This window comes from Anolis sagrei, chromosome 2, assembly GCF_037176765.1.
Source record: "Anolis sagrei isolate rAnoSag1 chromosome 2, rAnoSag1.mat, whole genome shotgun sequence".
In the NCBI taxonomy this organism is placed as follows: domain Eukaryota; kingdom Metazoa; phylum Chordata; class Lepidosauria; order Squamata; family Dactyloidae; genus Anolis; species Anolis sagrei.
Genome location: NC_090022.1, coordinates 175547139 through 175560767, shown reverse-complemented (window position 1 = coordinate 175560767; position 13629 = coordinate 175547139). Strand labels below are relative to the sequence as shown.

General features: G+C 44.7%; 1 protein-coding gene across 1 annotated transcript; it reads left to right on the top strand.

The window, feature by feature from the left end:
* Positions 1-6817: 6817 nt before the first annotated feature.
* Positions 6818-11646, top strand: TREX2 (three prime repair exonuclease 2). The gene is made up of 2 exons (XM_067464190.1): positions 6818-6835; positions 10766-11646. Exon 2 carries the CDS (start codon positions 10768-10770, stop codon positions 11449-11451), a length of 684 nt encoding a protein of 227 aa, XP_067320291.1. The 5' UTR covers positions 6818-6835; positions 10766-10767; the 3' UTR covers positions 11452-11646.
* Positions 11647-13629: the final 1983 nt, after the last annotated feature.

Genomic DNA, 13629 nt, shown 5'->3' with positions numbered 1-13629 from the left:
GCACTTAGGACTGCTTGTACGTTTCCACCAACCCCCTACCTCCTCTATCTTGTTCATGCCCAGCATTAATTTTTAAATTTCAATTACATTTGGCCCAGCCATAGATTTTAAATGTGTACTGTACCTTGTTTAATGTTTATGCTATTTGTGTATGAGATTTATTTTAATTGCTTTGTATTGTGTCTGTCATTGCTTGTATTGATGTATTGTGGGCTCGGCCTCATGTAAGCCTCACCGAGTCCCTTGGGGAGATGATAGCGGGGTATAAATAAAGTTTTGTTATATATTATTATTATATTTTAAGCTGAAACTTGCTGCTCCTTTTGAGTTTTTACCAGGGACACTGAAGTAAGTGTCTCCGAGTCCTTTTGCTTTGTAGTAATAAACTATTCTTTTGGACATACTCGTGAGTCTGGCTCTTTAAGGCGTCTGGGTTCTGACACATATATGACTTCCAACTCTATTATTTTACTGTGGGCTTCTGTAATATAAAACTCATAACATTTCAGTACTCTTTTATCCTCAGGATTAAAAAAAACTGCTTCTCTAATCCCCAGTTTGATCTCTTACAATATTTTATACTCTCTCCCCTTTAATTTTCTCACTGTCATAATGGTTATGAGATTTATAAACTGTCTTTGAATTATTCAGAATGATCTCTCTTACTACTATATTCATTAGCAGGATATAAAATATCATAATAGCCCAATTTTACTTGACTATGGATACAGAAAAGGCCATAGAACCAAGACACGATTAATGCTCGGCCTCTTATTAATGTATTTCACTGGTCATTTGCCATTCCTGAAAGGACATTACAGCACAAGGATATCTATAATTGAAAAATGGTTATTAATCATATACATTATCAATAATGAAACATGCCCTTGAATATTTGACTGCACAATCTATTAAAGTGAGTATCTGCTGAAACCAAGATAACATGCCTTTAGGCTTTGGGTACCTGGAGAAAATCAGTTTATGGCATACTAATGCCACCTACAAATTGTTGCTTTTTAAATGTTATTTTAGTTCTACCTGATTAGTCAGAACATGTGGTTCTAGGTTATACAGTTATGGAATTGTTATTTTTCTTTTTTTCATGTCAGGAGCAACTTGAGAAACTGCAAGTCGTTTCTGGTGTGAGATAATTGGGCATCTGCAAGGACATTGTCTAGGGGGACGCCCGGATGTTTGATGTTTTTCTCATCCTTGTGGGAGGCTTCTCTCATGTCCCCACATGGGGAGCTGGAGCTGACAGAGAGAACTCAACTTGCTCTCACCGGATTTGAACCACTGACCTGTCGGTCAGCAGTCATGCTGGCACAAGGGTTTAACCCATTGTGTCACTGGCAATGGATCTTATAAAATATAGCCATGATTACCTCTTTGTATCTCTATTCTTCATTTCCCATTATGAGGGAGAAAAGATTAAATATTTTTCGAATGTTGTGTGTGTCTGCCTTAAAGTTGGCTTCCTTTGAGGCTGAGAAAGAAAGACTGGTCCAAAGTGACCCAGGGATTTCCAAACATGAGTGGGGATTTGAACCTTGCTCCCCAGAGTCCTTGGTTGATCAGCATGGGGAAAGGATCATGGTGGCTCCATCCATCTGGACATCGGATCAGGCTGAACCAAAACTGATTCAGCTGTTCAGACTGAACCTGAAAGTCCCGCAATACTCTAGATCAGGGGTCCCTAAACTATGGCTCAATGCAGACCTCCAAGACCAATGACCCAGCCCCTACTCTAAACTTTAGACCAGGGGTCCTCAAACCAAGGCCCGGGGGCCAGATATGGCCCTCCAAGGTCATTTACCCGGCCCTCGCTCAGGGTCAACCTAAGTCTGAAATGACTTGAAAGCAAACAACAACAACAACAACAATTCTATCTCAGCAGCCAAAAGCTGGCCCACACTTCCCATTGAAAGTTTATATTTGTTAAACTTGTTCTTCATTTTAATTATTGTATTGTTTTTAAGTGTTTTTGCACTACAAATAAGATATGTGCAGTCTGCATAGGAATTCATTCAGGTTTTTTTCAAAGTTTCATCTGCTTCCTTGCAGAGTCTACATTTAGGATCTGTCGCCGACTTTTCAATTCCGACTTTGATGGCATTTGTTCTAATGGCTTGTCACTCCCCCACCACCGCCCCCCGCCACCCAAGACTTTATTGTTCTATTGTATCAGTTTTCCTTAACTTTTGGTGTAAATTGTATCTTTCCGTGTACTGTCTAAAGCAGGGATCCTCAAACTTTTTAAACAGAGGGCCAGGTCACAGGCCCTCCAACAGTTTGAAACAATATGTGAAACAATAGATCACATGAAACAATAGATCACATGGGCCAAGTTTGGTCCAGAATTATTATTGTTTGAGTCCACAGTGATTTCTGGATAAAGGTGAACTACAACTCCAAAACTCAAGGTCAATACCCACCAAATCCTTCCAGTATTTTCTGTTGGCCATGGGAGTTCTGTATGCCAAGTTTGGTTCAATTCCATTGTTGGTGGAGTTCAGAATGCTGTTTGAGTTAAGGTGAACTATAAATCCCAGGAACGACAACTCCAAAATGACAATATCAATTCCCCCCAACCCCACCAGTATTCAAATTTGGGCGTATCAGGTGTTTGTACCAAATTTGGTCCTGTGAAGGAAAATACATCCTGCACATCAGATATTTACATTACGATTCATAACTGTAGCAAAATCACAGTTATGAAGTAGCAACGAAAATAATGTTATGATTGGGTGTCAAATCAACATGAGGAACAGTAAGAGGTCACAGCATTAGGAAGGTGAGAAACACTAGGTTAGGGTAAGGGTTAGGGTTAGGGTTTGGGTTAGCGTTAGGGTTAGGTTAAGGGTTAAGGGTTAAGGTAAGGGTTAGGGTAAGGGTTAGGTTAAGGGTTAGGCTTACCGTACGGTTCAGGGTTAGGGTATTTTATTTTTTATAGTTGTATTGCATTAAAAACAAACAAACAAACAAAACACAAAGTTTGCAAGCTTGCTACTTGATTAAATGCCCTTTGACCAGTAGCTGGCCACTTGGAGTGCCTCTGGTGTTATTATAAGAAGGTCCTCCATTGTGCATGTAGGAGGGCTCAGGTTGCATCACAGCAGATGGTCTATAGTTTGCTCTTCTCCACACTCGCATGTCGTGGATTCCACTTTGTGGCCCCATTTCTAAAGGTTGGCTCTGCATCTCGTGGTGCCAAATAGCAGTCCATTCAGTGCCTTCCAAGTTGACCGTTTTCTGTGTGCCCAGGAGGGAGACTCTCATTTGGTATCAGCCACTGATTGAGGTTCTGGGTTTTAGCCTGCCACTTTTGGACTCTCGCTTGCTGAGATGTTCCAGTGGGTGGTTGTAGATCTTAGAAAACTATTTCTTGATTTAAGTCGTTGACGTGTTGGCTGATACCAAAACAGGGGATGAGCTGGAGATGTCACTGCCTTGGTCCTTTCACTATTGGCTGCTACTTCCCGGCGGATGTCAGATGGTGCAATACCAGCTAAACAGTGTAATTTCTCCAGTGGTGCAGACACTCTCTTATAATGCGGCATGTCTCTTATAATGCGGCCACAATAACTGTTTTAGTGTGGTGAGATGTGTTCCACACTGGATATGCATATTCAGCAGCAGAGTAGCATAACGCAAGGGCAGATACCTTCACTCTATCTGGTTGTGATCCCCAGGTTGTACCAGTCAGCTTTCATATGATATTTTTTGTAGGACCCTCATAGGAAACCTGCTACAAAACAGGAGCTTTTTTGTTGAATTCCAGGGCCAGAGAAGCAGATGGTGGAAACAGAAGAACAGCCTGCCTCAGGGGAGCGTGCTTGCTCCATCCATGTTCAACATCTACACAAATGACCAGCCACTGCCAGAAGAGACAGAGAGCTTCATGTATGCTGATGATCGGGCAATTACTGCTCAAGCAGGGAGCTTTGAGATGGTAGAACAGAAGCTCTCCTAAGCTCTAGGTGCTCTTACTGCCTATTACAGGGAAAACCAGCTGATCCCTAATCCATCTAAAACACAGACATGTGCCCTTCACCTTAAGAACAGACAAGCATCCCGAGCTCTGAGGATTACCTGGGAAGGAATTCCACTGGAGCATTGCAGCGCACCCAAATACCTGGGAGTCACTCTGGACCGTGCTCTTACCTACAAGAAGCACTGTCCAAATATCAAGCAAAAAGTGGGCGCTAGAAACAATATCATACGAAAGCTGACTGGCACAACCTGGGGATCACAACCAGACACAGTGAAGACATCTGCCCTTGCGCTATGCTACTCTGCTGCTGAGTATGCATGCCCAGTGTGGAACACATATCACCACACTAAAACAGTGGATGTGGCTCTTAATGAGACATGCCGCATTATCACAGGGTGTCTGCGCCCCACACCACTGGAGAAATTACACTGCTTAGCCGGTATTGCACCACCTGACATCCGCCAGGAAGTAGCAGCCAATAGTGAAAGGACCAAGGCAGTGACATGTCCAGCTCATCCCTTGTTTGGGTATCAGCCAGCACGTCAACAACTTAAATTAAGACATAGTTTTCTTAGATCTACAGAGACACTTGGTGGAACATCCCAGCAAGCGAGAATCCAAAAGTGGCAGGCTCAAACCCAGCACCTCAATCCATGGGTGATACCAGATGAGAGACTCCCCCCCTGGGCACACAGAAAACTGGGCGACTTGGAACGCACTGAACAGACTGGCACCACGAGATGCAGAGCAAACCTTAAGAAATGGGGCTACAAAGTGGAATCCACGGCATGCGAGTGTGGAGAAGAGCAAACTACAGACCACCTACTACAATGCAACCTGAGCCCTGCTACATGCACAATGGAGGACCTCCTTGCGGCAACACCAGAGGCACTCCAAGTGGCCAGATACTGGTCAAAGGACATTTAATCAACTACCAAGCTTGCAAACTTTGTGCTTTGTTTGTTTGCTTGTTAAAAAATGCAATACAACTGTTTGGTTTGCTCCTGACACGATAAATAAATAAATTGCAGTGCACCCAAATAAATACCTGGGAGTCACTCTGGACTGTGCTCTGACGTACAAGAAGCACTGCCCGGATATCATGCAAAAAAAGGGTTAGGGTTAGGGTTTCATCATTAAAGAACTCTTACATTCCTTCTATATTATCTGTCTTTCCTGAAGCCAGCAAGCAGGAAAACCAAAAGCTGCACATCGCAAGTGTTGAACCTGACTCAGCACATTGAAGATGGCTTTGAAAGGCAGCAGATCACAGGAGCTGTCTTCATAGACCTGTCAGCGGCCTATGATACTGTGAACCACCGCCTCCTCCTGAGAAAAAATGTATAATATCAGAAAGGACTACCATCTCACCCGCATCATAGGAAACCTGCTACAAAACAGGAGCTTTTTTGTTGAATTCCAGGGCCAGAGAAGCAGATGGCGGAAACAGAAGAAAAGCCTGCTTCAGGGGAGCTTGCTTGCTCCATCCATGTTCAACATCTAGACAAATGACCAGCCACTGCCAGAAGAGACAGAGAGTTTCATCTATGCTGATGATCGGGCCATTACTGCTCAAGCAGGGAGCTTTGAGATGGTTGAACAGAAGCTCTCCGAAGCTCTAGGTGTTCTTACTGCCTATTACAGGGAAAACCAGCTGATCCCTAATCCATCTAAAACACAGACATGTGCCTTTCACCTTAAGAACAGACAAGCATCCCGAGCTTTGAGGATTACCTGGGAAGGGATCCCACTGGAGCATTGCAGCACACCCAAAATACCTGGGAGTAACTCTGGACCGTGCTCTGACCTACAAGAAGCACTGCCTGAACATCAAGCAAAAAGTGGGTGCTAGAAACAACACCATACGAAAGCTGATTGGCACAACCTGGGGATCACAACCAGACACAGTGAAGACATCTGCCCTTGCGCTATGCTACTCTGCTGCTGAGTACGCATGCCCAGTGTGGAACACATCTCACCACACTAAAACAGTGGATGTGGCTCTTAATGAGACATGTCGCATTATCACAGGGTGTCTGCGCCCCACACCACTGGAGAAATTACACTGCTTATCCGGTATTGCACCACCTGACATCCGCCGGGAAGTAGCAGCCAGTAGTGAAAGGACCAAGGCAGAGACATCTCCAGCTCATCCCCTGTTTGGGTATCAGCCAGCACGTCAACGACTTAAATCAAGACATAGTTTTCTTAGACCTACAGAGACACTCGCTGGAACACCCCAGCAAGCGAGAGTACAAAAGTGGCAGGCTCAAACCCAGAACCTCAATCAATGGCTGATACCAAATGAGAGACTCCCCCCCCCCCCCGGGCACACAGAAAACTGGGCGACTTTGAAGGCACTGAACAGACTGGCACCACGAGATGCAAAGCCAATGTTAAGAAATGGGACTACAAAGTGGAATCCATGACATGCGAGTGTGGAGGAGAGCAAACCACTGACCACCTGCTGCAATGCAACCTGAGCCCTGCCACATGCACAATGGAGGGCCTCCTTGCAGCAACACCAGAGGCACTCCAAGTGACCAGGACATTTAAGCAACTACCAACCTTGCAAACTTTGTGCTTTGTTTGTTTTTAATGCAATGCAACTATTTGGTTTGCTCCTGACACGATAAATAAACAACATACCAGGCTCTACCCGATCCGTCTCCCGGCCATGAAGGGGCAGGACGTGGGGACTCAAGCTCCACCCCATGGCCCGCCTCTCCTGTCCAAATCCCTCCTTCCAAACAGTCAGGCCCTCTTCTAGGACTTGCCCGGGCACAGAGCTTTCATTTTCAGAGCAGTTCTGGCAACGTTGGGATCAGCACTCTCGGTGGGGTGAGTCATGAGATTAGGGATGTGTATGTGTGTCTTGATGTGTTCCTCCCGCCCCAATATTTAGGAAAAGATACAGCACTGGGGAGAGTTTTATGTTTCTCTCTCTCTCATCCCTAAACCTGAAAGGATCACACTTTGTATTGGATGACAAGGGCATCCCACTGAGTTACATTACCTGCCAAGGGTCAACCTTTACCAGGTCTTTATTCTGATGGGGTCTTGCCAAACTATAAATCGCAGGACCCCCATAGCACTGGAGTCCTTGTGGACAAGTTAAACATGAGACAACAATGTGATGTGGCGGCAAAAAAAGCCAATGGGATTTTGGCCTCCATCAATAGGAGCATAGAGATCTAGGGAAATAATGCTACCCCTCTCTTCTGCCTTGGTTAGACCACACCTGGAATATTGTGTCCAATTCTGGGCACCACAATTCAAGAGAGATATTGACAAGTTGGAATGTGTCCAGAGGAGGGCAACTAAAATAATAATGGCTCTGGAAAACAAGCCCTATGAGGAGCGGCTTAAAGAGTTGGGCATGTTTAGCCTGAAGAAGAGAAGGCTGAGAGGGACATGATGAGGGCCATGTATCAAGATGTGAGGGGACATCCTAGGGAGGAGGGAGCAAGCTTGTTTTTTAGGAGACTAGGACACAAACTACAAGAAAGGAGATTCCATCTGAACATTAGGAAGAACTTCCTGACTGTGAGAGCCGTTCAGCAGTGGAACTCTCTGCCCCGGAGTGTGGTGGAGGCTCCTTCTTTGGAGGCTTTTAAGCAGAGGCTGGATGGCCATCTGTCGGGAGTGCTTTGAATGCGATTTTCCTGCTTCTTGGCAGGGGGTTGGACTGGATGGCCCATGAGGTCTCTTCCAACTCTATGATTCTATGATTCTATTCCTTAGCAGTCTCCCATCCAAGTGCTCTCTCTGGTATTTATTTATCGTGTCATATCCAAGTGCTAACCAAGGCTGACCCTGCTTAGCTATCAATGTCAGGTAGGATCTGGCGTCTTTAGTGTATTTGGGCACCACAAGATCATTGTTTTTCTCACTACAACAGAATAATGCTGCAACTGTTTCTGGATTCCCTGCTGCTTTTATTCAAGGGCCGACCATTCACAAACTCCCATTCTTTCTACGAATGTCATGAACACTTTGATTACTGAGGCTACAGCTCCATATGCCCAGGAATACACAGCACCCAAAGTGAGAGCTGTTCAGCAGTGGAACTCTCTGACCCTGGAGTGTGGTAGAGGCTCCTTCTTTGGAGGCTTTTAAGTGGAGGTTGGATGGCCATCTGTCGGGTGTGATTTGAATGCGATTTTCCTGCTTCCTGGCAGGGGTTGGACTGGATGGCCCATGAGGTCTCTTCCAACTCTATGATTCTATGAAACTGATGGAAGTCCCAAGATAATCATGAAACCTTCATGTTTGGAGGCGGACTGCCTTTGAGAAAACAAGGCACCAGGAGGAAACAACATGGGGGAAGCAGCACTGTAGAATCATAGAGTTGGAAGAGGCCTCATGGGCCATCCAGTCCAACCCCCTGCCAAGAAGCAGGAATATTGCATTCAAAGCACCCCTGACAGATGCCCATCCAGCCTCTGTTTAAAAGCTTTCAAAGAAGGAGCCTCCACCACACTCCGGGGCAGAGAGTTCCACTGCTGAACGGCTCTCACAGTCAGGAAGTTCCTCCTCATGTTCAGGTGGAATCTCCTTTCCTATAGTTTGAAGCCATTGTTCTGCATCCTAGTCTCCAGGGCAGCAGAAAACAAGCTTGCTCCCTTCTCCTTAGGACTTCCCCTCACATCTTCATCATGTTTCCTCTTAGCCTTCTCTTCTGCAGGCTAAACATGCCCAGCTCTTTAAGCCACTCCTCATAGGACTTGTTCTCCAGACCCTTGATCATTTTAGTCGCCCTCCTCTGGACACATTCCAGCTTGTCAATTGCGGTGCCCAGGATTGGACACAATGTGATTCCAGGTGTGGTCTGATCAAGGCAGAATAGAGGGGTAGCACTACTTTCTTGAATCTAGACACTAGACTCCTATTTATGCAGGCCAAAATCCCATTGGCATAGCATTGTTAGCTCATGTTCACCTTCCTATCCACAAGGACTCCAAGATCTTTTTCACACGTATTGCTCTCGAGTCACGTGTCCCCCATTCTGTATCTTTGCATTTCATTTTTTTCTGCCTAAGTGGAGTATCTTGCATTTGTCTCTGTTGAACTTCATTTTGTTAGTTTTGGCCCATCTCTCTAATCTGTTAAGGTCCTTTCAAATTCTGTCTTTTGCTTTAAGTGAATAATACTGAGTTCTGAACGAAGAGTGGAAATGTCTCTGATTGTTTACCTTCTAAGGCCCCATTCTACACTGCCATATAATCCAGATGATGAAAGCAGATAATCCACATTATCTGCTTTGAACTGGATTATCTGAGTCTACACTGCCATATAATCTAATTCAAAGTAGATAGTCTGGATTTTATCTGGCAGTGTAGAAGGGCCTCCCAACTGTCCTGATTTGGGAGGGAAAGGTCCAGTTATTTCGCTGACTTTCCCTTGTTTTTCAACATCCCAGATACTTTCTACACTGTCATATAAAATCCAGATTATTTGCTTCAAATTGCAGTGTAGATGCAGATAATCCAGTTAAAAGTTTAGATTCTTAGCTTTGATAATCTGGATTATATGGCAGTGTAAAAGGGGCCCCAGTTTCTCTCTTCTCCCATTTCCCTCCTTTGCCTTCATGTATTTCACTTGCTGCAAATTGGGCTCAAAGTACAAAACAAGTAGTTTACACTTAGACCCCCTCTACACTGCCATATAATTCAGATTATTAAAGCAGATTATCATTATTATCTACTTTGAAATTGATTATAAGAGGCTGGATTTACACTGCCCTATATCCCAGGTTCTGATCCCAGACGATCTGCTTTGAACTGGATTATATGAGTCTACACTGCCAGATAATCTGGGATAAGCAGATTAGTCTGGGATAAGAAGATATCCTTGGGATATAGGGCAATGTATTGTCAAAGGTTTTCATGGCCGGAATCACTGGGTTATTGTAGATTTTCCGGACTACATGGCCATCTCCTAGAGGCATTTTCTCCTGACGTTTCACCTGCATCTATGGCAAGCATACTCAGAGGTAGTGAGGTACCTCTGAGGATGCTTGCCATAGATGCAGGCGAAACGTCAGGAGAAAAGGCCTCTAGAACATGGCCGTATAGCCCGGAAAACCTACAACAACCTATATAGGGCAATGTTGATCCATCCTGAGTCTACGCTGCCATATTATTCAGTTCAAAGCAGATAATCTGGATTTTGCATGGCAGTGTAGAAGGGATCTGAGATGGAGATTTGGGCCAAACATCTAAACCAGTTTCCAATCGTTGGGCCATAAAATGAGGCATTTGTATTTCATGATTGCTCTGGCTGGATCTACACTAGCCTATATCCCAGGATCTGGTCCCAGATTATTTGCTTTGAGCTGGATTATATGAATCTACACTGGCAGATAATCTGGGATAAGAGGTAATCTGGGATCAGATCCTGGGATATAGGGCAGTGTAGATCGAGCTACAATTTGGTTCTATGTCTTGAATTAAGAGGAAGTAAACAGAGGGAGGCATCACTCCTCATTTCCTATTTTATTGACACAACTTTTAATGTTTTTACATAGTTGTTTGTTGAAGTAGTGGTGTGTATCCCAAACCAAGGATGGCCACACTCACAGATGCACTTTTTGTGTGCCTTGGCAATTACTAGAGCTAAAGAGATAAGCCACTTTTAAAATATGTCGTGGTTTATCTCTTCTGCCCAGGATGATGTCAAAATGAGATAAACCCCAAATATTCACATAGGATGGAACCCTATTTACTTTAAGCAGTTGCACAATTCTAACGCTCCTTTCCTCTGCGACAGCCATGGCCGTTCCTCAGGACTTCCAAACATTCGTCTTCCTTGATATCGAAACCACCGGTTTGCCCCGAGACCAGCCTCACATGGCGGAGCTGTGCCTCTTTGCTGTGCACCGGCGATCTTTGCTTCCCTCTCTGCCGAACGATGCCCTGACCCCGCAGGAGCAGCTGCCCCGTGTCATAGACAAGCTCACCCTCTGCATTAACCCACAGAAACCCTTCACTCCTGGAGCCGAGGAGATCACTGGGCTGAGCAACCAGAACCTGGAGGAGAACTGCAAGCAGGATCTCAACAGTGCTGCGGTGGAGGCCCTGCTGGGGTTCCTGCGCCGGCAAGCTGGCCCAATCTGCTTGGTGGCCCACAACGGCTTGGGGTTTGATTTCCCCCTGCTGTATACGGAGCTTCAGAGAGTGGGCACCAACCTGCCTCCAGACATGGGCTGCCTGGATACACTGCTTGCCATGAGGACATTGGTTAAAGGCGCACATGGGGGCTACCAGCTGGGGAATCTGTACCGGTACTTTTATGGCCAGGATCCCATCCGTGCCCACTCCGCTGAAGGGGATGTGATCACTCTTCTCCTGGTGTTTCTTGCTAGAGCTCCTGAGCTGATCAAATGGGCAGCCCACAACGCCTGCCCTTGGAAGGAGATCCAGCCTATGTACCAGCCCAGTACAGGCAGGAACTGAAACTTGCGTAATGTATGACGATGGGAAGGAGCGTGACCGCTTCCTCCAGCCTTTCTGGCATGTTTAGACTGAATGCCTTAATTATGGGATTGGATATATACAGCTTTCATGCATATTGTTAGCCCTAGAGTTCGGAAGACTACCTCTCAGCACTGATAGATGCAAACTATTTCAAAAACAGTGTTAGTTGAAGTAACTGTGGTGTAGTGGTTTGAGTGTTGGGATTATGACTCTGATGACCAGGGTTCAATTCCTTTGGCAAGTCACACTCTCGCAACCCAGAAAACTCCATATTTTGCCCGTATCAGGATTGCCATAAGTCGGAAGTGAATTGACATAATGGAGCCTGATACTACTACTACTAATAATAATAATTTTAATAATAATAATAAGGTTTGAAGAGAAACAACTGGAAAAGCGTGGTCCCAGTGGTGATCGGCACACTGGGTGCCGTGCCTCAAGACTTTGACCTGCACTTAAAGCAATCAGCGTTGACAACATTACCATCGGTCAGCTGCAAAAGGCCACTTTACTGGGATTTGCACACGTTATTCGCCCATACATCACACAGTCTTAGACACTTGGGAAGTGTCCGACGTGCGATCCAATACAACAGCCAGCAGAGTGTCTGCTGTGGACTCATCTTGTAGTGTTTCAAATAATGCATCACATAGTCCTAGACACCTGGGAAGTGTCCGAAGTGTGATCCAATACAAAGGCCAGCATAGCGATCTTGTTTGCTGTGGACTCATCTTGTTGTGTTTCAAGTAATAATAATTATAATTTACTCTGGCCACAAGCCAGTCAGTGTGATCCCAGTGGTGATCGGCACACTGGGTGCAGTGCCTAAAGACCTTGGCCTGCACTTAAACACAATTGACGCTGACAAAATTACCCCCTGCCAGCTGCAGAAGGCCACCCTACTGGGATCTGCATGCATTATTCGCCAATACATCACACAGTCCTAGACATTTGGGAAGTGTCCGATGTGTGATCCTATACAACAGCTAGCAGAGTGTCTGCTGTGGACTTATCTTGTTGTGTTTCAAATAATAATAATAATAATAATAATAATAATAATAATAATAATACCATCTGTCCGCTGCAAAAAGGCCACCCTACTCAGATCTGCACACATTATTCGCCAATACATCACACAGTCCTAGACACTTGGGAAGTGTCCGACGTGTGATCCAATACAATACAATACTACAGCCAGCAGAGTGCCTGCTGTGGACTTATCTTGTTGTGTTTCAAATAATAATAATAATAATAATAATAGTAATAATAGTAATAATAGTAATAATAATAAAAATTACCATCTGTCAGCTGCAAAAAGGCCATCCTACTCGGATCTCTACACATTATTCACTGATACATCACACAGTCCTAGACACTTGGGAAGTATCCTACATGTGATCCAATACAACAACCAGCATAGTGATCTTGTTTGCTGGGTACTCTCAACAAAATCACCTCTCAACAAATGTTTTCTCCAGGCACAGTCAGGCCATTATATGCTAATCAAGGTGATCAGTTGAAACATTCACACCTAGCTCTAGCAGACAAGAGTCCTTTGTCCCACCCTGGTCATTCCACAGATATATAAACCCTTTTTCCTAGTTCCAACAGACCCCACTACCTCTGAGGATGCTTGCCATAGATGCAGGCGAAACGTTAGGAGAGAATGCCTCTAGACCATGGCCATATAGCCCGAAAAAACCTACAACGGCCCAGTGATTCCAGCCATGAAAGCCTTCGACAATAGACTAATTAGTCCTTTGAGAATATTATTTCACAGTACCCTACCTCCAAAAATACTTTTATATTAGCCACGTGTTTCAAATTGGGGGTGAAGTTCAGTTGTTTGCTGTACACTGTTTGGTGAGTGTATAGCTGAAATAAAATTTCAATAACAAAGTCAAAATATTGTCAGTGTCAGTGTTTCAGTATATTAATCTATTTAGCAATGCCCAAACCCAAAAATATACATTGTGTGATGAAACACATGAAATATATATTATTAAGTTTGGGCATTGTTAAATAGATAAGTTGCACTGAAACTTTTAGAGAAGAATCCAAATTAACCTCAAGTGCTATTGACTCAATAGCATGTTCCCGACAGGTTTTCCTACCCCGGCACACCTCTTCTTGCCAGGAAGTGGGTTGCAAAGCTGG

Coding starts and splice junctions, on each gene's coding strand:
- TREX2 (XM_067464190.1), top strand. CDS start 10,768: ATGGCCGTTCCTCAGGACTTCCAAACATTCGTCTTCCTTGATATCGAA.